The 24,799-nt window shown below is 37.7% G+C and overlaps 1 protein-coding gene across 1 annotated transcript in view; it reads right to left on the bottom strand.

Moving 5' to 3' along the window:
- The window catches only part of adam12b (ADAM metallopeptidase domain 12b), a 79,005-nt gene that overhangs the window by 17,568 nt on the left and 36,638 nt on the right, over positions 1-24,799 (bottom strand). The window contains 7 exon segments of the mRNA XM_056767502.1: positions 10,970-11,118; positions 17,275-17,359; positions 17,656-17,818; positions 18,138-18,216; positions 19,154-19,219; positions 20,433-20,619; positions 22,564-22,640. Coding sequence (XP_056623480.1) covers positions 10,970-11,118; positions 17,275-17,359; positions 17,656-17,818; positions 18,138-18,216; positions 19,154-19,219; positions 20,433-20,619; positions 22,564-22,640 — 806 coding nt within the window.

Genomic DNA, 24,799 nt, shown 5'->3' with positions numbered 1-24,799 from the left:
CCAACCATGCAGAAAGTCATGAGAATTCTAATTCCAAGAGCCGACAATGGCATTGCTTCCACAAAACAAACATGAGAAGAAAACAAAAGCAAATTAGCATATGACCTTCCGCTGTGGCATTAACATTCAAACGCTCTCTATGTGATAGACCGCTAAGCCATCTAAGCATAAGCCCTTATGGTGACAGCTCACATTTCATGTTCATTCATAAACGTCCGATACACGATTATAAACACGAGTGCCAGGCATGACCTCAGATTTTGTTACCGCGTCTACGGTCAGACTGGAGCAGCATCCAGTCATATTCAACCATGAAAGTCTTAGTCTGGAAGTGAGACTTCTGGAGATCCGAGAGGAGAGCTAACGCAACTCATTTGGGTCCATGCACTGCTCACTGGAGAATAGCATGGAAGATTCTTCATGGTCTGTTGCCGGTATCTTCAGTTCACTAACCCCCCTCCAAAAAAAGAAATATACACACACAACTAGAACAACAAAGTGTGTATTTGCTATGCATTCATAAATATGCGTAACAACTGAATAACTGAGTGTCCTTGAGTTTGTTATTTTTGAGAAGCAAGACTGTGCTAGCATGCGAAGATGGGATTAAAACATTAATAAACATAAGGTTTATGGGCGTGACGCTTGCTGCATGAACAATTATAGCATGTGGTCCCATTTAGTAATTATACTTTAAAATTTCAGTATGACTATGCTACCATATTAGTAGAGACCATATTTTAAACCTAGGAATTTTCTTTTAGATCCGGAAATAAACAAAGTACACGCATTTAGAATTATTAAGAGACAAGAGTTATATAAACTAAAAAAATAAATATTCATGATTTCACCCTTTTCTAGGTCACCTATCAAACGAAGGCAAATTTTCAACAAAAAATCTGATTTTCTTTCTTTAAAGCATGATGCTCTTTGGAACATTTTCAAGTCTTACTGGAAAAACATGGATTGTCAGGAAGATCATCATGGATGAAGTCATTAACTATATACACCACAAACATGAAGTATCTAAATACGGATTATTCATTTAAAGGGATATTCCACCCAAAATGAAAATTCTGTCATCATTAACACACCCTGTAGTTGTTCCAAACCTGTATACATTTCTTTGTTCGGTTGAACACCAATATATATATTTGGAAGAATGCAAGCAATTCTGGGGCATCATTGACTACCATGGTAGTAAAAAAAATGGTATCCAAATGTGCCCCAGACCGGTTTGCTTTCCTAATTTCCTTCCAATATCTTCTTTTGTGTTCAACAGAACAAAAAAGATACAATAATCTTTTCTACTATGGTGGTCAATGATGTCCCAGAACTTTCTGTGGCTAACATTCTTCCAAAACTTTCTTTGTGTTTGACCAAACAAAGAAATTTATACAGGTCTGGAACAACTACAGGGTGAGTAATTCATTCAACAGAATTAGTATTTTTGGGTTGACTATCCCTTTAAGTAATCCAAATGTGAAATATAATCCAAAAGCAGCAAATACAGTACATTAAAAAGACCCACAACATAGACACAATAGCCAACAAAGACAATAGCAAACACTGTGAAGTACTGTATACAGAGACTAATCAGGGTAACAAGACACACCTGGACACAATTAGAGCCAGGTAACATAAAAAACTACAAGGACCATGGACAAGACTACAAAACACGACTTCAAAATAAAAGACATTACAAGCAAAAAGAAAAGAACATGCAGACACTAAAGAAAAACCTAGTCTACACATCCAATTATTATTATTTTACACAAACACTATTATCACAACATGTTGACTGGAGAACAGTAGAGGCCATTTGACTGGCCTTTAAAATCTGAATGGACCTACAAGTAAACGTAAATAAGCATCTCATATATTTGATAAATTGTGCACTGTGATTAAGTGGGCGTGGCTACCTGTAGTCTGAAGTTGAATAGAGAAATTACCAATTTTGATTTCATGTGTAATATTAAAGTATCTCACTCTGCTGAACATACATTATATAAGGATGAATGTACGGAATGGTAGTCCAAGACAAAGAAGTCCAAACACCCAACAAAGTCATAAAAAGTCATGCTTGTTTCAGAAGGGTGGTACTGTTTATACCAGGCAGACACGGTTAATATTACCCATCAAATGACAAGATTCTTCATTCACATCAAAAATGATTCTCAAAAGCACTGTGCAGAAATGACCGGCCACACGCACAGTCGCACACCACATCAATCTCACTTTCATCCACCTTTGACCGAACGTCTTTGAAGAGTTCGCCGATGAACTCTAAAGCTTTTAACACCTCTGTTCTATCCACCCATCCTCGGTCCACCGGGACCTATCGCTTCCCCACCGCCCCAGTTCATCAAAGACAATCTTACCACTCGTTTTCTGCGAGCACACGCGGGAGCACTGGCCTGAATCGAGCAGTCATGACTCAGAAGTGAGATGATTCTGTCACAGCCAGTAAAGCAAAATAAACTGTCTGCAGATGAAAGAGCGGAAACGTGAGGGAAGGACGGAGGGAGGTGTGGGGAGGAGAAACGGTTTGCCAGGAACATCTGTGCTCCCGGAGGGTATGTGTCGTCTTGTTTGGGGTTTTTGTGGTGGGAAGCGCAATGGAAATAGTGGGGGGTGTCTGCCCTGACTCTCACAGGGGGGTTATGGGTCTGTCCTCATGCTATGGTTTGTGTCCCCAATGCACCCTGACCAACAACACCACTGCTAATAATATTACTACTCATGTCCGAATGCACTAAGGATCGACAGTTTTCCTGTCTTTATATAACAAAAATAACACATATGCATGCATATTTATGATTGACAATAACAACAAGTCCTTGAGCCCCAAAAAGCATTTTTCCCCCCTCACAGATGCCAGAAGTAACACTATGGCCGCAAGGTTGGCCAAAAAGAGGCTATGTGTGAGTTAAATGCCACCTTTAAAAGGATTAAAGCTAAAAGAGAGCAATCAGTAGGGGCGTGAGGAAGTAAAAGTCATGACATATGCAAATAGAAGTGACACATACTGTATTTTAAATACCCTGAGAAAAAGCTAATGATCCAGAAAAAACATTTCAGCCACAAAGTAGTTTGTTCAATGAGCTGTTTCAGCTGATGGTTTGAATAGTAATGACAGAGCAAAAGGCTTTGGTTTAAAGAGGGATCGGCACTGGAGCTTCGCAGCATGAAGGGGGGTGGAGATCTTTCAATAGTAAGCTGGTAAGGCTGGCATCAGGTCAAGTGGGTTAAGAGGGCTTGGCATGGCGCGGAACAGAGCTAGCAAAAGCAAGTATTTTGACTGGGATGAATTGGGGAGCGTGTCAAGTGTCTTTGCCAGTCCACTCACAAACAGTGCTGCATGAGAATTTGAGATAAGAGAGGACACAAGCGCAGCCAAGCATGTGGTTTCTGGTTGTTAGCATTGAAGTCATTGTAGTGGAGTAGGCGGGGCGAGACCGTGGTTCGAGACCAGTGAGTAATTGTTAATGAGCTCCAGGTGTGCGCGCACCGGTCTCGAATCACGTAGGAGATCGGGAGCATATAAGAGAACGAGCGACCGGACCGTCGAGGAGAGAGGACCGGGGCCGAACATGTTTTACTTTGTATGTTTGTTCGGCAGTCAACAGTGTGGTGGCTGCCACATTTCACTTAAGTATTTTTTGGTGTGATTTGTTGTGTTCGCCGGCAGTCAGCCGTGAAGGGCCGCCAGCTGTTATTGTTTATATTAAAACTTTTTGTTTAACTGTCTTCCGGTTTCCGCCTCCTTCCTTCCTTTTAATGAACCTTTCTACAGTCATCTAATGCTAGTTTACTGCAAAATGTTGACAAAATGAAATGTCGTTTTCACAGCTGTAGCTAAATGAAAAATGGGCAAGGAATTCAAACAACTTTGTTTCAATTGGGAAGTATGGCAAACATCAAAAAACACTGCACTCTTTAAGCCCTTGTAAGAGTTAGACTGAAGCCATTGTATGAGTTAACAACAAACTTGTCCTCGTAAAAACATCTAAAACAAATTTCTCAATCCAAATATCTGCATGCATCTGAAACTTTAACTTCTGTCTCTAAGCATCTGACTCATAATTCTCCTTAAACATTCAATAAGCGAAACCACATCTTCTCCATGACTATTCAGCAAAAAATGAACACAGATGCTGATTACGTTGCAAATTAATCCGAAATTACACGCCTGCCGTCCTCTCAAAAACGCACATGCTTTCGACACACTTATGAAAAAAGTACAATGTAGTGCGCTTGCAGAAAATAAATCTCTAGCACTTGCTTGTCTTGTCTGCACCTCTCATCCTCTCGCCTTCTGGAATGTTTTAAAATACTGGAGTCTGGAGAAGAAATAAACTTTACAGTTGGCAGACACATTTATTCAAAGTAATATACAGTGCATTTAACACGTTTAATAAAATAATATGAACACCCATCCTTATAGGATTTAATGTGATTTGTGTTGGCCAATAGGAAAAACTAACATTGTGGTTATATTTTGTTCCTGTAAACACTGTGGGTCAGGGGTTCTTAATCTTTTTGACTCCATTTGAACCCATTGTTAAATATTCAAAAGCCTCCATCTCACTCACAAAAACATTTTTAAACAATAAAATATTTTAGAGCTTCACATTAACTGAAAAAAGTGTATTCATAATAAAAATGGCAAAATAATAAGAAATACCGTGTTTTTTTGTTTTTGTAAATGTATTTGAATGCTCATTGTGTCTAATTTCAAAATATGAGTCCCCCTTAAAAGTCACTTGGGTCCCCCCTATTGAAAACCACTGGTGTAGGTTGGATTCTTTTTGTTGTGAACAAGTAGCATTCAGCAATGGTTGGTAAAAAAATGGGTAAAATAGGTGACTTGTCAAATTTCCCAAGGGGGCAAATAGTGGAAACCCATTTAGCAGAAGCATCTGTAACTGTAACAGTAACACAATTATAAGAAGAGTCTGATACAAATGGAAGATGCACACCCAGTTTTGTGTGAAAAGGCGTTCTCTGAAACATTGTTGGCTTACACATCTCTATGGTATATCACAGCATTCCAAATATATTCATTAAAATGCACTTAGGGAGATATCAGATCAGCCTGGCTCTCGGTCAAACTATGACAATATCTAATACCATAACATTGGACACCCCCCCACACACAGCATGTGTCTACAAACACGATGAGGAAATCAATAATGTGTTTATTAAATACATTATTTAAACAAATTCTTGGACACAAACAGACACAGTAATGGTCTTCATTAACATACAGGGCATTAGAAAAAAGCCTGCGGTTCAAATCGATTTACATCAGGACCTTTTTTAAACCTTAGTTCTGAAATTGACCTATCAAGAGTTGTTATGCTATCAGCGATAGGTGTGAAATGAGGAAATTAATGTCTGTTTAATCAGCGACTCAAGCTGATTCGGAGTCGGAGTCTATTGTGCCGCCTTTCGTTTAGAAGATAACGCCGTCGTTTGCAATTCGCATCGCGGCCGCCTCAATAAAAGGAGAAAGCGATCCCCATTAAGTGATAGCATCTGATGTGCTCTTTTCAAAAGGCCAACTGACATGCTTGATATTACAGGCAAATGTTCTCCCCTCATGGGCTCTGTACTGAAGATACAGGCACAGATTGAGCGAGGTGAGTCTAAAGAACTCAAATCACACTGTTTAAGGAGCAGCAGATAATTCTTATGAATCATGTTAATTATGTGGTAGATCACTGGTGCTGAAGTTCTTTTTAAAGAAAGTAAGTTGGCCTGGCAGTATTAGGAATAGTTTTCCAAACAAAGTAATATGAACTTTACTAATTCGTGATACATTTTCAGCTCAGTGTAATCGAAATAATGTGATTCAGTTTTTTCAAAGAGCTCTCTAAAAAACTTTCCTGTACCCCCCAAAGCAAAGGAAGTACATTACAAAGTATTCAATTGTTTTTATCCTTCGTTAGAATTTCTTAGATATAGGTTTAATATTGATCATAATATATGTACGTTTTGTGATTTAGAAATTGAAACAACAGCACATTTATTTTTTGATTGTCAATACAGTACAGCTATTCGGTCTGATTTGTATGAGTGGCTAAAGAATTCAATTGATCTGTTGGCTTTTTCCAAAAGTGATATACTTTTTGGAGTTATTTTGAAAGAGTTACACTTTGGATTATCGATAAATAATATCCTTATTTTGGGGAAATTCCATATTCATAAGTGTTATTACCATTGTTCTTGATATTTCAAAAATAATTTTGGATTTACTGTAAATCTTTAAGTAAAATTAAATCGAAAGTTGGAAGAAAACTATTTAAATTGGTTGAAGAATTTGAGCTTTAAGAAGATCCTGATGTTATGTATGTTAATTGATTTTTTTATTTATAATTCTTAAAATTCTTATTTTATTTAATTATCTTTCACTCTGTAATTGGATGGGTGTATTTCTTTTTTGTTTTGTTTGTGCTCTTGTTTTCTTAATACATTTTATTGAAAAATTAAAAATGCCTTATTGTAATTGTATCTGAAGCATAATAATAATAAAATATATATATAAAATAATAATAAAAATAAAAGTTCACCTGGCAGCCAAAAGTGCTCCCTAAGTGGGCGATCACACAGAACGCGTTTTTCATGTCTGGAGACGCAAGATGCGCCCGCGCTGCACTTTTGCTTGACTCTTTGAAAAGATTGGATAACGTTTTTTTATGTTGCTAGGTAACCACCGAAAAGCTGTTCCGTCAGTCAAGGATTATAGCGCGAGTGCTCTAGTTGACGATAACTGTCATATTATCAGAAACTTTAAAAGGTACAAGCAGAGGGCCCTTGCTCTGATCTTGCTTGGTTAACCCACATCAGCCAACACAAGCTTCATCATTGCAGACTCTGGACGCAAGTGTAAAGTTCCGTCACCACATCGGAAGGCCCGCCTCTCCTTTGATTCGATTGGACAATGGGAATAATGCGCATGTTGTCAAGTGCTTTTCTGCTCAGAGCTGAGCAAATTCAGGCGCTCAGAGCACTCTGCCAAAAATGCGAGGTGCCCGGCGCACATTAGAAGCGTGTAAAACGCTCCCTGCCAACTCAAAACAATTCAAAAGAGGCGCGTCTAACAGCAAAAACGCGTTTTGTGTGATCGCCACCTGAGAGTGTGTTATGGCCCACGATGCTGGGATCCAGCCCTTCCATGAAGTGTGTTAGATGGATTAAAGGAAGGGCTCCTTAAGCACAAATAAGGTTCAAAATGAAATACTAGCTCTAACTAAATTCCATACAGTAACCTTTGTATATAGCATACTATTTATTTTAAATCGTGTTTTGTATGCTACATTCTTATCACATGACCTCATTATTTTACTCACATGACATTTGATCATCTAAGATTTTTTTTATAATAATGTATTATATTTTGTATTATTCATTTTATTTGAATTATTATTTATTCATTTAGCAGCGTTTATATCTTTATAACTACAAATGAGACAGCATTTAACATTATGTTAAAGCATAGCTTTATTAATGTTAGAATTCCATATTATTTATTAATATTCTTATTTTTCTAATTAGGAATATATTTTTCTGTTTATTTATTGTATTTCTCTGTCTTTTTTATGTGCCAGTAAACCAAGGCACATTCAGTGTGCATGTAAGCCCACTTGGCAATGTCGTTGATTCTCAATCTAAAAATAAGTCAAGAAAGAGATGCTAAAAGTCATGACAGGTTTATCCCTCACACACATTAAATATCAAGAGCACTGCATTTTGGGATACAATATTCCATGCAGTAAGCTCTTTTTTACTCCACATTTTTGCTAATTAAGTAATTAATACGGGAAATGTATGCTTACCAAGGTTGCATACCTTGCATAGTTAACGTACAACTTCTTAAATTGTATTTTTTTACACAAAGACTATATTTTTCAGTTTGTGCAACCATGTCAAAAAGCAAAAAAGCAAAATTCACACTTTGAATTAAAAGGCAGGGCTTCCTTACCTACAGCAGCTATGTTGAGCACTGTGATTCATTTTCAATAAGTGGGCTTTTTTTTCCTCATACAGTCTGCTGTGCATGTCGGCTATTGTATGCGGCTGAAAAGCACCAAGCACCCAACAACGACTTCCTGTTTACGCTTCAGGCAGAGCTAAAATAGATCTTACAGAAAGAGGCTTACTGTGTTTACTGTAAAAATGTAAAAGGATTACCTAGTTTCTCAGCTTGCCATATTTATCTCTATTTCTGAATCTTTGTCTGTTTCTCAGTTTGTCGTTTTCTTATCCTACATTCCATCACTCTGTAAGTCTTTTTCTTGATCTCTTTCTGTCTCTGTCTTATTTCGACCTGAGCTCATCTCTCTGCTGAGTTTCTGGGCCTGAATATCTCAGCTTGTATGCTGTTGTTCGTCAGGCATTGCGGATAGGACACTGGGGCTGACAACTCACAGCGGCTGTCAAAGAGAGAAATAACGCTGCGTGCGAGATCATGAATTTCTCATGTTTGAACTTTAAAATAGAACCTTGCAGGCTAAGAACAGCCCAACACATCCAGCAACAGCGGGAAGGTGGTTTTGAGGGACTTAATAAATCAGAGCCAGATTGTGTGCTTTGTTAGAGCCAAGTTACTGGAGGTTTATTTCGCTAGGAAAACATGGACACAATGGATCAAAAGCGAAGAAGGAATTTTTTTTTAAAAATAATATATTTGGTGTCTTTATGGTATTTGTGTTCACTTTAAAATGAATTATCATTCTTTATGCTCTCATGCCATAAGCTTACTGCTCTTTTCCCATTTACAATACATAAAAAAAATGTTTTAATGCAAAGCAACGACAAAGATTCAGAATACTTGGAACATAGTGTATGAGCATGAATTACATTCTGGTGCTTTCATTTACTTTTCATATTAGGCACCCTGTGGTGTCTTTGAATGTTGAATATAAAAGTCTACTCTTCAAAAAAAATGTGATATGGGTTTAAATCAACATATGAGTGTGTCAATAAAAACTATTTTAAATAATTGTTCTGCTAAAAAATTTAATTCTGGATTTTTTATGTAATCATAACTAAAGAGAGTATGTATAGTAAAGTGTGCACTTTAGCTGATTTGTGTTCCTGTCTTTTAGATTGTGTGTCCACGAGTTTCGGCCTTTAGGGTTGAATAAACTTAGGAAGTCTGTGTTTCTCCCATGGGAAGCAAAAAAATAGGCCAGCGTTTTCCTTACACTGCTTCTCTAATACTAAAAACATATTCTCCCATTTTACGTGCATTACCTTCTAAAACACTCCAAAACAAACTGAATTATAAAATATCTCAAACAAACCAAGCTTAGGCTAAACTGGAACTTTCAAAAACCGATACCATGCTGAGCAGTGTGTGAGAGTTTATATTGGAAAATAGCGACACTTTCATATTTTTGAAAGTCCATTCAAGTAATCTTGTATTATGCTGCAGTAAATTATAAATAAAAAAAAAAAATCAGCAAAATTGATGTCAACTAATCTGCGGCAAATGGGACCACAAAACATCCCTGCTTAATAATTTTGCCGGTTAGCTTTAAAAAGCCCAGAGAGGTTTCATCTCAGCATGCTGTCTCGTCGTTTTATGAACACATAATGGGAGAATAGGTTTCCACTGGTGGTCGTGGCTCTGATCCAGGGACGAGCAGCAGTCTAACAAAAACATCCCCACTCTGAGATAAGCCACGGCATAGAGATTGGAAACGGGTCAAAGCTGGGAGTGAACAAGCGATTACTGGTGACTTGTATATTACAACTATAACAATCAGAAAAAAAAATTGCAGCCTTATTTCAGATATAATGCTTGTTTCTCCAAGGTCTGACTCCAGCAAGAGAAGATAATGCATTCAGCACAAATGGACAACAATGGCAGCCTGGGAATGATGAAAGAGTAAACAAGTACAGGACGGGGCATATATCATTCACTTTTATAATTGAATTCACTTTATTGTGTTCACGTTTTCTGCAGAACACAAAAGATTTTAAATGACATTGGTAACCAAGCAGCAATGGACCCCATTGACTTCCATTTTACGGGCACAAAACCCTGACACATTTCTCAAAATATCTTCTTTTGAGGGTGGGTGAAAAAAGACTTTTAATTTTGGGTGAACTATTCCTTTAACTCACCAACCAAAAGGTTACGCACGCCTGACTCCATTCATGCTGAAACCGGTTTCCAACAACTATGTAATCACAAGAAGCCATCCGCCAGTTAAAATCGAAATTTTAGCCCACACAGCAAACCATCTTCCTTTCTGTGTGTGAGATTAAGGCCCGGTTTCACAGACAAGGCTTAGTTTAAGCCAGGACTATGCCATAAATAAGGATATTTAAATCGCTTTTATTAAAATGCCTTCGATCAAAATATTACTTTTTTTTAAACTTTTGCCCATGGGTTTCCCAATGTGGTTGATAAGCGCAATTGTCTGTTCCCAGTGTTGTAAATAATGTCACTGTATAAGCTTACAGTGTTACAGCACGGCAGTGTTGGCTTGCTCACCGGCATTTATTTAATTATTAGATATTATGTAATAGAATAATCTTGATTGTTCTATAAACACCATGCACAGTGCTGTGTTTTACCTTTCTGTGTTTTTCAGTTTTTCTTATGTGCTCCTGAAAAGCTGCTTTGGAACAATGCACATTGTGAAAAGCGCTATAAAAAGAAACTTGAATTGAATTAAATTACCCGTGGGCACCGCAATACACGTGAATTTGAAAAAGTAAGCTGATGGAACCGGCGAATGCGGAAACGTTGTTCGGAAAAAACATAACGCATGTTATCGCAAGCAGGGGATGGGTGTCTAATTTAGTCATCCTTCAGATAATGGGGCTCATTTAAAACAAATTGAGCTTTGGAGTGATGTATCTAAAGTGCTTCAATACATCAGAATACATCAGTCACTCTGTATAATACAGTATTCATGAACAGGAGAAGGTTGTGGAAGATCATACTCACCCTGTAGATGGAGTCATAATACAGCCACCACGATCTACAGTCATCCTACAGCCACACCCCCGTTCTGGAGTGTCATGGTTCATGCCGAAGTTGTGGCCTAACTCATGAGCCAAAGTCACAGCAGCTCCCAAAGGATTGTCAGAGTGATCCTGCGAAACCACAAGATGTCACAACAGGTCACATCCTAACCAACTTTATGCACAGCTTCATTGTAGTTTCCAATTGAATACACAGTTCTTATAGCAAACCGAATAAACTGTTTTGATAAAAGGGGTCATATGGCGAGAATACGTGTTTTTCTGTGTCTTTGGTATATAAGTTGCGAATGCATGTATGAGACACCTAAAATTGAAAAAATAAAAGTGTCGGAAAAATAGATGCATTCTATATGAAAGCGAATGCTCACCTAAACCTGCCTGAAACGCTTTGTGTAACCACACCCCCACAAATCTACGACAGTTCGTGGTTTGATCTGACCAACACCCCCAAATGTAAACGCAAGTAAGATGGTCGTACCTGTCAGCACAATCGCTTTGGAAAATGATGTTCCAAATATGGTAAGAGGTGTTACATTTCCATCGCATTCTTGCAGTATTCGACCAATCACTGTGCACTGGTTAACTGGCCAATAATATCACACCTCGCTTTTCAGAGCGATGAGTTTTGTAAAATATCTGTGCGTTTCAGAGAGGGGGGGCAAAGAGGAGATACAAACATGCACGGTATGTGGAAAATACAGCTTGTTCAAACCATTAATTATGTATAAACATTGCATTACATCTTAAACATCTAAAATCAAACTTAAATTAGTTCAGTTTTATGTTTAACATTTCTTGGGGTAATTCCAGCAATATGGATTTATTTCTTATCAATATATTTAATCATCTGTTTATATTTTACTAAACCCCTGATGACAGAGTCCAGACATCAGAAGAATATCATTCTATACACAAGTTTTCTATTTAAAAAGAGGGAAAAATTTGTGGGATGTGACAAAAAGGAAGGACGTTGAGAGATGACATACTTTGGAAGATTTATGTGAATTAAAATGTAAAAACCATAATCATGTGACACTTAAATATGAAATATAAACGTACCATCGAAAACTTGGCTTTACTAAACTAAGGCTTAAAAAAATGTTGAAACTTCATGTGTATTTCCTTTGGTAAAATTTGAAAATCTGAAGGTTGACGTCTCCATGAAATTGCCCACATACCAATTGTTATAGCATTGACAACTTTCAAGGTTTAAAAGATAATTTTGTATGTGAATGAATAGAAATTAAATGGGTCTGTCAATGAAAAATAATGAAAAACTGAATAAAAAAAAGACAAGAATTAAGCTTAAAAGTAACAGATGGCTTCTTGAAGCATTTCACATTGTCACATGTGGGCAGCTCAACGCTATTAAACAGACGTCATAAAACCTTCTTAGTACTACAAGCAACACCTTACCATTGTGACAGAAAATGTTTCAAGGGCAGATAGCACTCCTTATAAAAATGTAAAAATCTATCTTTCATTTTTATTTTAAAATAAAAGCACATGACCTCTGACACAACTGTCTGTCTCCACATTTACAAAGCGTGTTCATTATTTTTAGCTCTTTCCTCAAACTTTGCTGATTAAAAATGCATAACACATCCACGAACCAGCAGACAGTGGATGCTGTTATTATATTTTTTGAAGGACTGTGGTTGAGATCTGTTTCTCTCCCATTTTCCACCCACTCTTTTAAAATCTCTTTCAACCCTGCCATAAAACAGACATACAGCACCCCCCTACCTCTTAGCTTCCTTTCTTTTGTCTTCGGCTCCCTTTATAATGCCCTCAACTCTCAACATCAGACAAACCCGAGCAGAGTTTCAGCAAAATCCATTTCAACTGAGGTGTCCGTATTGTCTCAAGAGCTTCTAAACGTGAGCTGGGTATCGGCGCTTTATTTCTTTTCAGAACCCAGATGTAGACTTCTTTCTGAATGTACGCAGCATCTTTTGTCACTGAAGACACACTTAAACACATCATAATTTTACAAAAACAATATATTTTTAATTAGGTAAACCTTGCTTTAGGTTTCCAAGCAATTATTTAAGTAAAAAATACTTTTTCATTAATATTATCACTACATCTTTTCCTTTTTTAGTTTCGGCTTGATAGCAAAACACTAGCACTTTTGACATCTCTACGCAGACTCTCTTCTTCCCTTCCACTTTACATCAAAAAGCCATTTCCTGCCTTGATTACAGGGAGAGGAACATGACAGACTCATATTAGCTTTCACAAGCAACAGGGGAGATCTTTCTCTGCCTCATTTCATTCGAGATCCACAGTGTGCCGATGGTGAACGTATATCTCCAGCATGATTGACTCGCCCCTCTATGAGTATATTTGTAGGCCGATGCAGTGGTTAATGCCCTGAGACTATGACAAGCTTTCTTACTGAAACCTTAAAGTGCTCTTGGGTTACGGCAGTTGGTCAGAAAGGATTCCTATAATCATGCAAGATGTGTCCTTTATGGTTTATACGTACCTGTTTGCACCAAGACTGTCATTCTTCCAAATAGTTTGATTTGAAATTTACAGCAGGTCTTTCTCAGACCACACACAAAAATGGTTCAGGGCTGTTAAACGATTTATCGCATCCAGAATAAAAGTTTGTGTTTACATAATATATGTCTGTGTATAATAGATTAGTATTTATAAACATTAACACGTATAAACAGCAAGATCCCAGTGTAAAGTGTGGATTATATATACACTGTGAGAGTTAATTTGACATTTTTAACACTGGCAATTTTACTGTGTACATATTAAGGACAGATGTCAAGTTAACCGTAAATTCTCTGTCCATCCATTCATCCATTTTCTACCGCTTATCCGAACTACCTCGGGTCACGGGGAGCCTGTGCCTATCTCAGGAATCATCGGGCATCAAGGCAGGATACACCCTGGATGGAGTGCCAACCCATCGCAGGGCACACACACTCACTCATTCACTCACACCCTACGGACAATTTTTCCAGAGATGCCAATCAACCTACCACGCATGTCTTTGGACCAGGGGAGGAAACCGGAGTACCCGGAGGAAACCCCCGAGGCACGGGGAGAACATGCAAACTCCACACACACAAGTCGGAAGCGGGAATCGAACCCCCAACCCTGGAGGTGTGAGGCGAACGTGCTAACCACTAAGCCACCGTGCCCCCGCTTCAGTAAATTCTCTGTCATTGACAAATATTTTATAACATTGATGGAAAATTTGAACTTTTTTGAGGGTTAAAGTCATTGGTTTATTTCTTGATTTTCGCTTCGAAGTGGTTTCTGGACACATTGGTCATATATCACAACTCTCTTTAATGCTATGTTTGATTCGTTGGACCTGTTTTCCTAGTTTAATTGTATTTTTTCATCTTGTCATAGTTCGATTTGAGGAGATAAAATGGTCATTATCATCGTTGATTGACATTGCAATACATTTCTATTACATTATTTTGGCAGTTAAAATTTGGGATAGTTTTTGTTGGAGTGGGTGGGTTTTATTGAGGCTTGGGCTGGAAATTGGCCACCCAATCTGGCAACACTTTTCATTACTCACTGTTCATAAACCCCTCATCCATAAAGGAAAACTCACAGGGGATCAGGGGAGACTCGCGGTGTAGATCCAGGGCGTGTATAAACAAGACAATTATGACGGCCCACCACTGTCTAATTTGTTTCGCCATAGTTTCAAAACGAACTGAAAATCTTTTTGCACTTTTTATTATAACACAGCGATCTCTAATGTTGTTTGTGATGTTGTTTCTGGATCTGATTCTGCAAAGCGTACATCTGTCAATCGACCAGACCAATTCAATTAGGATGTAAAATGAACTTGCACCATAGTGACGGGTAAAAATGGATTATAACAGATTTTTTTACAAACCTGTCTGTCACAATTGCGGACAATGATAAAAGTCTTGCGCAACCTCTGGTTAAGGAAATATAAACATGTATTTGTTTATATTCGCCAATGATTTAAATTATATATAAATGTTTATACATTTTTATATTTTGATGAGTTTTTCCAAATGGTTTTCGCCATTTTAAAGCATTTTCTTTTTTCAAAGGATAGTTTTCCATAGTCAGGTAAGTGTCACATTCATAACTGTTCATATCCCTCATAAATGGTCAGATTAAAATAATAATAATAATAAAATAAAAAACTATTTTGTGGTCTGTGAAGAGTCATCTCTTCTCCACTTGTTATTGCTTCTGGTGCATTTTAATTCACAGAAAGCATACAGAACAAAATATGTTATCGTTTAATAACATGTGTTTTGGTCACATCCATAACACATGAATTTCTCACTCTTTTAAAATAGATAACTTGTGTATAGACTGATATCTTGCTGATGTCTGGACTCCATCATGAGGGGTTTAGTAAAATATAAGCAGATAGTTTAATATATTTTTGATAAATCCATTTACTGAGAATTTATATTTTTTAAGCTTTGCCTCAAAATGTCACATCTATAACGCTGCAATTGAACAAATGTGGCCTAGTAAATGTTGTGTTGGGCCTTTACTGTACAAAAAATTGAGTATTTCTTTTAATAAATGCCATAAAATTATTAAATAGGCATTGGGAGTTGGCTATTGTGAATTATTATTGGCGAGTTTGTCTCTTTACTATATTATATAACTTTATAAAAGCTTAATTGGCAAAGCATTGTGTGAATTAATAGGTCAGTAGCAAATTGTCAAGGTCTTTTCTGCTGCGCTCAGCATGCTCCCAACACTCAACTAGACCAACCACTGCTCACACACAGTGAAAACCCCGCAACCCTTCAATACGGGTGCAGAAATAAATACGCTCTGATAAATACATCCCATTTGTGCCCTGTTTTTGCGTGCGGTGTGCTATACAGGCCTTAAATTTAAATCCTCTTTGGCTTTTTGTGGGTCAGTCAACATACAGAATTGTAAAGGCTTTGTGAGCTGATCAGCTTTATAACACGATACAAGACTGTTTCATTCCAAGCCAGAACCTAATTTTCTGTTTGCCACATTCATGTGCGGGGGAGAAACACACATCTGGAAATAAGACTTTAAAACCACAGCAGACAGTTGGAAAAAATACATAAATCAAAAGACAGTGTTCAATTTCCCATGTCTATCTCTCAACTTCTACATCTTTCTTTCATGCTTGTTCTCATACAGGTCATAGCAGATTGACAGATAATATGAAGTAACTTAAGCACTTAATAGCATCGTTTATAATAGAGCAAAACTATAGTTCCCTAATTCCTATTTATGGCTAATGACATAATTCCTGTGTGAGTCTCTTTAAGAGATGAGGTTTGTTACAAAAGCATGGATGATAGATCTAGAGTAATACAAATTTAAATAGCCATACAGATGTAAGGCAGCGATGAATATAAATTGGCAATTGCTGTGATCGACAGCAAACATCATGATTGAATTTGTGCATGACTTTGCACATCAACCCCTGCGTGTGCGTAAGATCAATTATTACACTCTGGGGTACAAAACCATAAACAACCCCGACGCAACGGCATTAAAGTGATGTTCAAAACTAGCGAAGACAAGAAAGGTTAATCTGTTTACATAAAACCTAATGATGTCCCGACATGATTAAAAATGCTACGTATAGAAATCTAAAGAATCAGTGGAAACAAGAAAATCTGTAGTGACCAACATTAAAAGCAAGTGAAATATTTCCTATTCATTGAAATCAGAATGTTTCTTTGTTCAGTTCTTTGTTTTAAAAGAGATTTTGAATCCCTGACTCCGACGTAGCCTTTGATTCTTGGACCCCACTGTATGCTACGTGCTTTCTTTGAACATAACAAAATACTAAAGCAAACTGTATCTTCTCAGATAATGTGTCTAGCATATCAATTGTAAAATGAAACATCTTGCCACAAAGGACCGGACCTTAAAAAAAAAACTCCGGCCTAAACAAGAACAACAGGGTAAAATGGTGCAGTCTTCGCAGGGAGTCATGAATAAAGCAAGAAATCCATAATAAAAGCAGGTCGTGGGATTCAGCAGACCTTCTCTGATTCAGTGCACTGCTGATTCCTCTATCTGTCAGACGTTCTAACCTGCTGAGGGTTTTACCGATGTCTGGTGTGTGAGCGGTGAATAGCTATGAGTCAGTAGAGATTCAGTGTATATTGATTGGTTGAAAAATTCAGAAATTAAAAACAAACCTGACTGTGGGAGACACAAGCTAGCTGGTCGTTTGATTCAGTTTTGAGGATAATTATTATGAGAAGCAAAGGGTATGGACCGGTCTCTCACCATGACGATGCCTCCTGACTGCTCGGCTGTACACATACTCATGATGGGAGCCATGCCTATTGTGGTGCCCTGGAAGTAAACCCCACTGCAATAACAGAGTGAAAATAGAGTTAAGAATGGAACAGAACAAAAAAAAAAGGCCTAACACACTAGTTTATAATAGCATGTGTATTGTGAGCAGTGTGCGAATCTGTATGCATGAAATACACAGATTTTTATTGTAATAAATTCCATATTATCAATGTATGGTTTTAGGTGTGTCGAGCCACGTCGTGCCCGGTGTAGAACCGGCGTTAGCCTAAGCCTAAACCACAGTGTCCCCCACACATAAGTTTGGACATGTTTAGATGTATGAGATTCTAGATGAGATTGTGTGTGTACCTAATTAGTTGGGCGTTATCATGTGGCCGCTTTGGCAGCAATTTCAGCTTCCTCCAGTCCAGAAACTCATGCAGGGTGGTGAAGGGATCCTGGGTCACTGCACACTTATCAGCATCACTCCATACTTCCAATCCCACCAGAGCTACACGAATATTAAGGCACCCTGTAAAACTGAGTGAACAAACACACGGACACACACACGCACGCACACACAACACCAATATTAATTCCTTCTATTCTCTAATGTCTCTTTTATCCACTGAGAAAACACCACATACATCCATTTTATCAGTCAAACATAATCAAAAAATATACAGAAAAGTTTACGTACAGTAGAGTCTTACAACAGGGGTTTAATTAAAAAGCTCATTCTTTACCTCAGAAGCCCAACATTCATCCCCGTCAATCAGGGTTTTATTTTAGATATCCAATCAGACCTTTTCATTGACTTAGGCATAGACTATTTTATAACTTCCGAATACTTTATACCTTGTCGACGTAATTGGCGATCTCGGCTAGTCTCTGCTTCACCTTCTCCACATCTTTTCCCTGTTTCTGGAACTGGAGAAGAAACAAAAGATAAGATGGGGACTTGCCCATACTGCAAAGAATACATAACTGGAGTCAAGACAAGTTTTGAAGAATTTAGGATTGTCTGAGTGGCATCATCTTCGACTGCCATCTTAAGGGACCTTCCAATCAGAAGTCTAACAGCAGACACTTAAGAGCACTCCAGAGCAATGCAGCATGTTACAGGCACTGGCACCAAGAATCAAAGTAAAAAAAGTCCATGTGCAATCTGGACATAAGAGCCAGAGTCTTTCGCTCCACCATTGTTTTCCCCCTGTGTGAATGCATGATTTTGTGAGTGTGAGTGAGTATAACCTTGCCAAGAAGAAAATATAATAATACTTTATCAAACGCAGTAAGTAAAGCAAAATGCAGAAATTTAGATTTTTGTTCCATGTGACTATACAGAGCACCCAAAATCTCTCTTAGCCCCACACCCATACAGCATGATTTGAAATACACACAGCTGTTCTGATAACGCCACAGTTTTCTTGTTGCCCGAAGTTTCCTTCTTCCACCTCCAACTTCAATTTAAACAAAACACTTCCTGTTTCCCGCCTGATCATCTGGGAGAAATGCCCTACTTCCTGTCACATCCCTCCCTCTATGATCTGCTTTTGGTTTGGCCTCTCAAGTTGAAACAAAGAGCCAAAACTTCACCATAATCTTAATAGCCTACTGTTCGGTACTTGACTAAAAACAATTGGGTCAATGACTATTTCCCCTCATTTTTCATTCACAATGAGTAGGAAATGAAAGCACATAGTGTTGACTGTACAAAATGGTTTAAATACATGTACAAGTATAATGTCATATGAGACTATCACAAAGTTCACATAATCTTCCTAAAATCCTGTTTTGTTTCTGACTTGGTGACCGGTGGGCACAGGTTTGGCAAAGTGACATTACAATGATGCTATAAAAGTACCTCTCTATTGTCTGCTACAATGATGAGTTCCACATATTTGGTGGTCTTCTGAACATCCCTCTTGCGCTGCAAATCAAGAGAGAACATGGTGTAAGCAACGCAAAGGACAAAACAAATATAGTTTAACATTAAGTAAGTGGTGGAGTTGAACTCCAGTTAAAATATTAACAGGATCCACAAACCCAAGATTAGCTTCACTTTAATGAAGAGCTACATATTTGGATGTTTTAGGGCTATTGAGTGACTGCATGTTTTTGACCATAAACATATCGCTGTTGTTCTTCTGAAACCTTGCATCTCCATATTTCATGCTACATTTTTTTTGTCATTAATCATTATTATAAGTCACCTTTATGTTTTTAACTTAGCTTTGCAAATATCTATAAAAAGTATTAAAACTCAACTTTAACAACAGTATTTAATCATTTAAAAAGTATATTGTTTTTCTATTCCCTGAAAAGCAGCAAATCTAAAGGTTTGGGAAAGGACAGCGACAATTTGCACCATATTTATGTACCTTGTTGTGTATATTATGGCGTGTTTTCTATAAAATTGAGCGTGCAATGGTATGGCAGCCAAGGTTTCTTTGATGTGTACATTGGTACTGATGCTGTGAATCTTTCGATGCATGACATAACACAAACACATTTTCTCTTTGCTTTTATTTTAGTAAATGGTAGATAAGGTAATTCTGTCTGCCTGCCCTCCTGCTCTGTAAAACATGACACTTCTCGAAAGTTTTGCAAGCTCTCTGAAACTTCCCAACATCTGTCATTTACAACTTTGATCAGCGGCTGTCATTACAGTGATGAAATCAACATTCTTCATCTCCTGATTTGTCCTCATCAAATGGGCGATGAAAGATTCAAAAGTTTTAGATGTGCATCCAGATCAGTGCAAACACAGATTCTAATCCTAATATTTGATTTAGATATCATCTATGTGCTATTATGTGCATTTAGAACAGCATCGTTTTATTGGCTATTATCTTTTAAAATCAATTTACTAGAGCTTGAACATCATATTTAGACACCCGCAATGTCAAGACTGTAATGGTTGAATCGTCTTTTAACCTTTGATGTCTTGTTCAGAACTCTAATCTTGTTTTAGCATGTATGGGAAGAGAGAGCAACTGCAATCCTCTAATCTGAATTAACAGAGGCATCGGGGTGAATCATGCTGCATGCTAATTCATTCTCAAGGCAAAAAAATACATTCTCCAAACAAGAGATCATAAATAGTGGGTACATGGACAGTTGTTGACAGAATACATTCATACCCTTGTGTTGAGTGATCGTGTCAGTCCTCCAACACTGGTATGGCTGACGGTAGATATGTTGTGTCCATGTCCACATGTTCCAGCGGGCAAGAGTAGTTCCTGACCTTCGTAGATCACATGCGTGTCGTTTTCTGGTTCAAAAGCTGGTTCCACCATCAGTGTTGTATTTTCAAGCAAGATAAAACCTCTGAGGATTTGAACAATAGTAATAAAAAGTATTTATGTTGAAACAAAACACACTATCATCATAGGCAAGCGTGGTGTAACATTCTTGTAAATTTTAAAATCTCATTTATTTTTCATCTCACTGAAGACAGGCTTTATTATTTTACCTCTCAGAAGACAAGCTCAATTCCTCACCTGCAATAACGTGTAAATTATAACTGTCACATAATTCCCGTGTGGTGCATAGTGTTTTAACGTTTCATAAGCATTTAGTGTCATGCAAAAAGAAGGGGTGCACTAAATTGAAAAATGTGATTGCAGAAACCTTGAGGTCAGATCTTGGATGATATCAGATAATCTGAAATTATAATTGTATTAATGCAATGTAAATAAGAAAATTGAGAGAAAAATAAAAGCAGATGACCCTCCACTAAGTTTAATAAGTTCTACTGTCAACAAATCTCATTTTAATAAATCCAGTTGTTTGTCTTTGCGCCACTGGGAAATGGGTTGATATATATATTTCCTCGAGAATGACAGCAACTTGTATACAATTCAATTTCTCCACACCATTATTTACCAGAGTGGCATGTCTATGTTTTGAAAATTGACTGAAAATGATGACCATAATAATACACTCATAGGTAAAGAAACAAACAATATTTTAGAGATATTTGCAGCATGCAGGGAGCATGTCAGAGTCACAGTTTTGCAGAACTAGGCAACAGTATTTAGAGAGAGTTTGCACTTTGCAATATACTGTAATTACAAGAAACGATAGACAAAAGTAGTGAGCCATAGTGATAATTCAAAATGGGTGCTTGGAAAAGAAATGCTAAATTAAATTACATCTGATGATACCTTCCTTGCGATTTTTTACTGAACATAGTAGCTCCAAATATGATACCACAGTATTGGCCCTTTCAACATGCCACAACCAAAACTAACAAATCTGTCATAATTTATTCACCCTTATGTTGTTCAAAACCTGTTTTTGATTATTACATCTGTTGAAGACAAAAAGAGAAATATATTTGGAGAAATGTCGTGTGGCAGGAAATGAGTGCCGGTGTTGTTTGGTTACCAACATTCTTCAAAATAGCTCATTTTGTGTTCTGCAAAAGAAAGAAAGTCATACAGGAATGACGATAGAATTTTCGTTTTTGGGTGAACTATATCTTTATTAACCTTCCACTGTATGCGCATTAATGCTCAGTGTGTTCTTAAAGGGACAGCGCACCCTAAAATAAAAACTGATTTCACTTTCCAACCCTCGGGTTTGATCGCATATTAACTACTTTACAGAAAGTTATCTGTATGCTATTGTTGGGATCAGACTTGGCTACGCCTCATAAGTCATATGGATGATGGGTAATTCAATTATAAAGGATTTTCATCTAGGATTTTTATCTTGAACAATTTTAAACAGCTGCCTGAAGGACTCGAAAGCTTGCGATATTGAACACAGTATTGTACAGTAAGCTTTCAGTACAAGTATTTTGTAATTATGAGCATAAGACCTTGGGGGCCTCAGTTTGCTTCAGACAGAACAGTTCATGTTTACCTATTCTGCTCCTTTTACGGCAAATTTACTGTAGCCAAATGTTGTTTCTAATTACATTTTACAGCACCACTAAAGTTTTTCACGACATACTAAACGCTTTCCATTGGAGTGTGTGCTTATCTTCAGGACAATGAAGCATGGGATGACACTAAAGCTTTTATTGCTGTTTTATAGTTTCTAAACGTACCTTCACATACAAAGACTTGCGAAGTTCACCAGAAACACCATCGGAGGCAATAAATGTTTGACAACTTAGTGTGCCTAATAGCTTTCCACACTGAAGCACACAAACTACTCCTTTAAGTAGTTTTAACGACTTTGAAAATTGGAACTCAATATGGTTGACAATTACTGAGAACAGTTTATAATGGGATACAGGGACATTACAGCGGTGATGCTTACCTGATCCCAGAGCATGTACTGAGGCTGACTTCAGAATGTGTGTGCCCTTGGACCACGCCGTGGTAATAACAATTCATCTGCAAAAGACACAGACAAGGTCAAGCGAGGAACAAGTATATGTATAAACCAAATCATTTAGAGATTTAGATTCAATTAGTTGTAAAATGAGATGAAGTCAAAACCTCTCCAGATGCTATTTAATGTCAGAAAATACTGGACCAATGGTCGGACAGGACTGCATAGTGCTGTGCCACGTAGTAACAATCACGCCAAAGCAGCTGTCTGCCCATGAAAACCACAAACGTTCTGCCAGTAAGTGTCTGCCAGTCTGTTTTACAGGGGAAAACTGTTCTCCTCTGTTATGGCTGGCATTGGCCCCCAAAGTCCCTTTCATGTGGAAAGACCAATTGGCAGCCACAAGCCAGACAGGCTAACAGCCATCACATACATACATTTTCAAAAAGCGCAGACAGACAAAACCTCTCAAAAACATTCTGTCAAAAGCAATCAATGCTTGACAGCAAAAATACTTGCCATCAGAACATCACTGTCAGAGGGGATTCTTGTGGCTACCGTCCCCATATTCAAGCTTTGTCAGATCAAGAAATTGGAAGGTACCAGAAATGTACCAGAACCGGTCAAAGATAGAGGGTATCTAAACAGCCCAAACAAAAACTTATGATTTGCTAGTAAATGGTTCCACTAGGCCAGCAAAGTGACAACAATTTTTCTTTCAAAATGTCCGGATATTCGAAGTCAAAAGAATAAGGAAGCCTTTTCTGCATGTCTTCGAAGACATGCATGTAAAAGTTTAAAAAGAAAACAACAAAACATTTGAAATAAAAAATGCTAATATTTTACGTCTGTCATCCTCAACTGGCGGACTGCGGGCGGATCCGGACCTTTGCTTCGTTCCATCCGGACCGCAAGCCTAATAAACCATTTAAAACATTTGACTATTTTGGTCGTTTAAATTGATTCGCGTGTCTACACATCGGAGAATCGCATCACACACGCTCTCAGAAACATTCATGTAATTTATATTTTGCCGCTATATCTTTATCTAGCCCCAAACATGCTTCATTTGAACCCTTTCCGCTCCGTGCACGCTGCGTCTCTCCTGCCAAAGCCGCGCAGCATGAAAAGCAGCAGACACCTGCTTATTTTAACAACATAGCACAGACACGCAGAGCAGGTAAATGGACAAACAACAGTAAACAAAATGCATGAATATTTAAGGACACAGTCTTTTGCTTTTTTAAGGCTTTGATTATGTTTTTTGGGTGTTCATGTTTCTAATAAAAGAAAACGGATTATATTTCACATATTTAAAGTCTATTATTCACTGCTGTCCCTCTTCTAACAAAACGACTGGATTTTTTCCGGTCTATATAAAGTCCCTTCTTCCGAAACGCTCTGATTGGTAAACATGACCAGGTCTGTTGTGATTGGTTCCCCATATCAGCGATCTTCCGGTTCTCAGGCTGTTCTGTTTCCACAATGATTCCAGCCATTCTCTGTAGTCCTTGAAATGCGAATTCTGTTAAAGACAATATCTCGCTTGGCACTGAACTATGAGCTTTATCATTTTGCAGGTATTGTTTATGCTCTAACAGCAACATTACACACTAACTAAGGATACTTTACAATAGTGTAAAAGGAATAGGATCAAAGGAATAGGATCCCTGTTACCAAACAGGGATCCACACATTTATGAAACAAGTTGGAGTGCTGGGGGAGTGTATCAAGCACAGAAATACTACGTTATTCGTCAATCTATTTTTTAAAAGTTGACCATGTTAAGCATGAAAGGCCAGCACGTTCAACAGTGTAGAGAAGTAAGAATGCATGACATATCATGTTATCCCGCCTTTAAGATGTTTAAGATGTATATGTGTATGAAAAAGTGCTATGTACGTAAAAACATGTTTATCAGATGTTTTTACACAGCAGATGTTTTCCAGATCTTTAGCAGACATCTAACAGACGTCTCTTTGCTATCTGTGATTGTTTTCAGCGTTTCCCATACAAAGCATTTACTTGGGCATCCACCAAGGTATATTAATGGCCTCCCAAAGTTTATTTGGTGTCACATTTTTTTATTTTTTATCCATCCAGGACTGTATCTGCGATTTACTGTATTGTGATTTTGTCCGATGATGTTGCGTTTATAAATCAGGATTTTAGTAGCAGTTAAAGTAAAATACACTATAATGTGAGAGAAGAAAAAAAGATA

The sequence above is a fragment of the Triplophysa dalaica genome, chromosome 15 (assembly GCF_015846415.1).
Source record: "Triplophysa dalaica isolate WHDGS20190420 chromosome 15, ASM1584641v1, whole genome shotgun sequence".
Lineage (NCBI taxonomy): Eukaryota > Metazoa > Chordata > Actinopteri > Cypriniformes > Nemacheilidae > Triplophysa > Triplophysa dalaica.
This window is presented reverse-complemented; position numbering and strand designations above follow the sequence as displayed.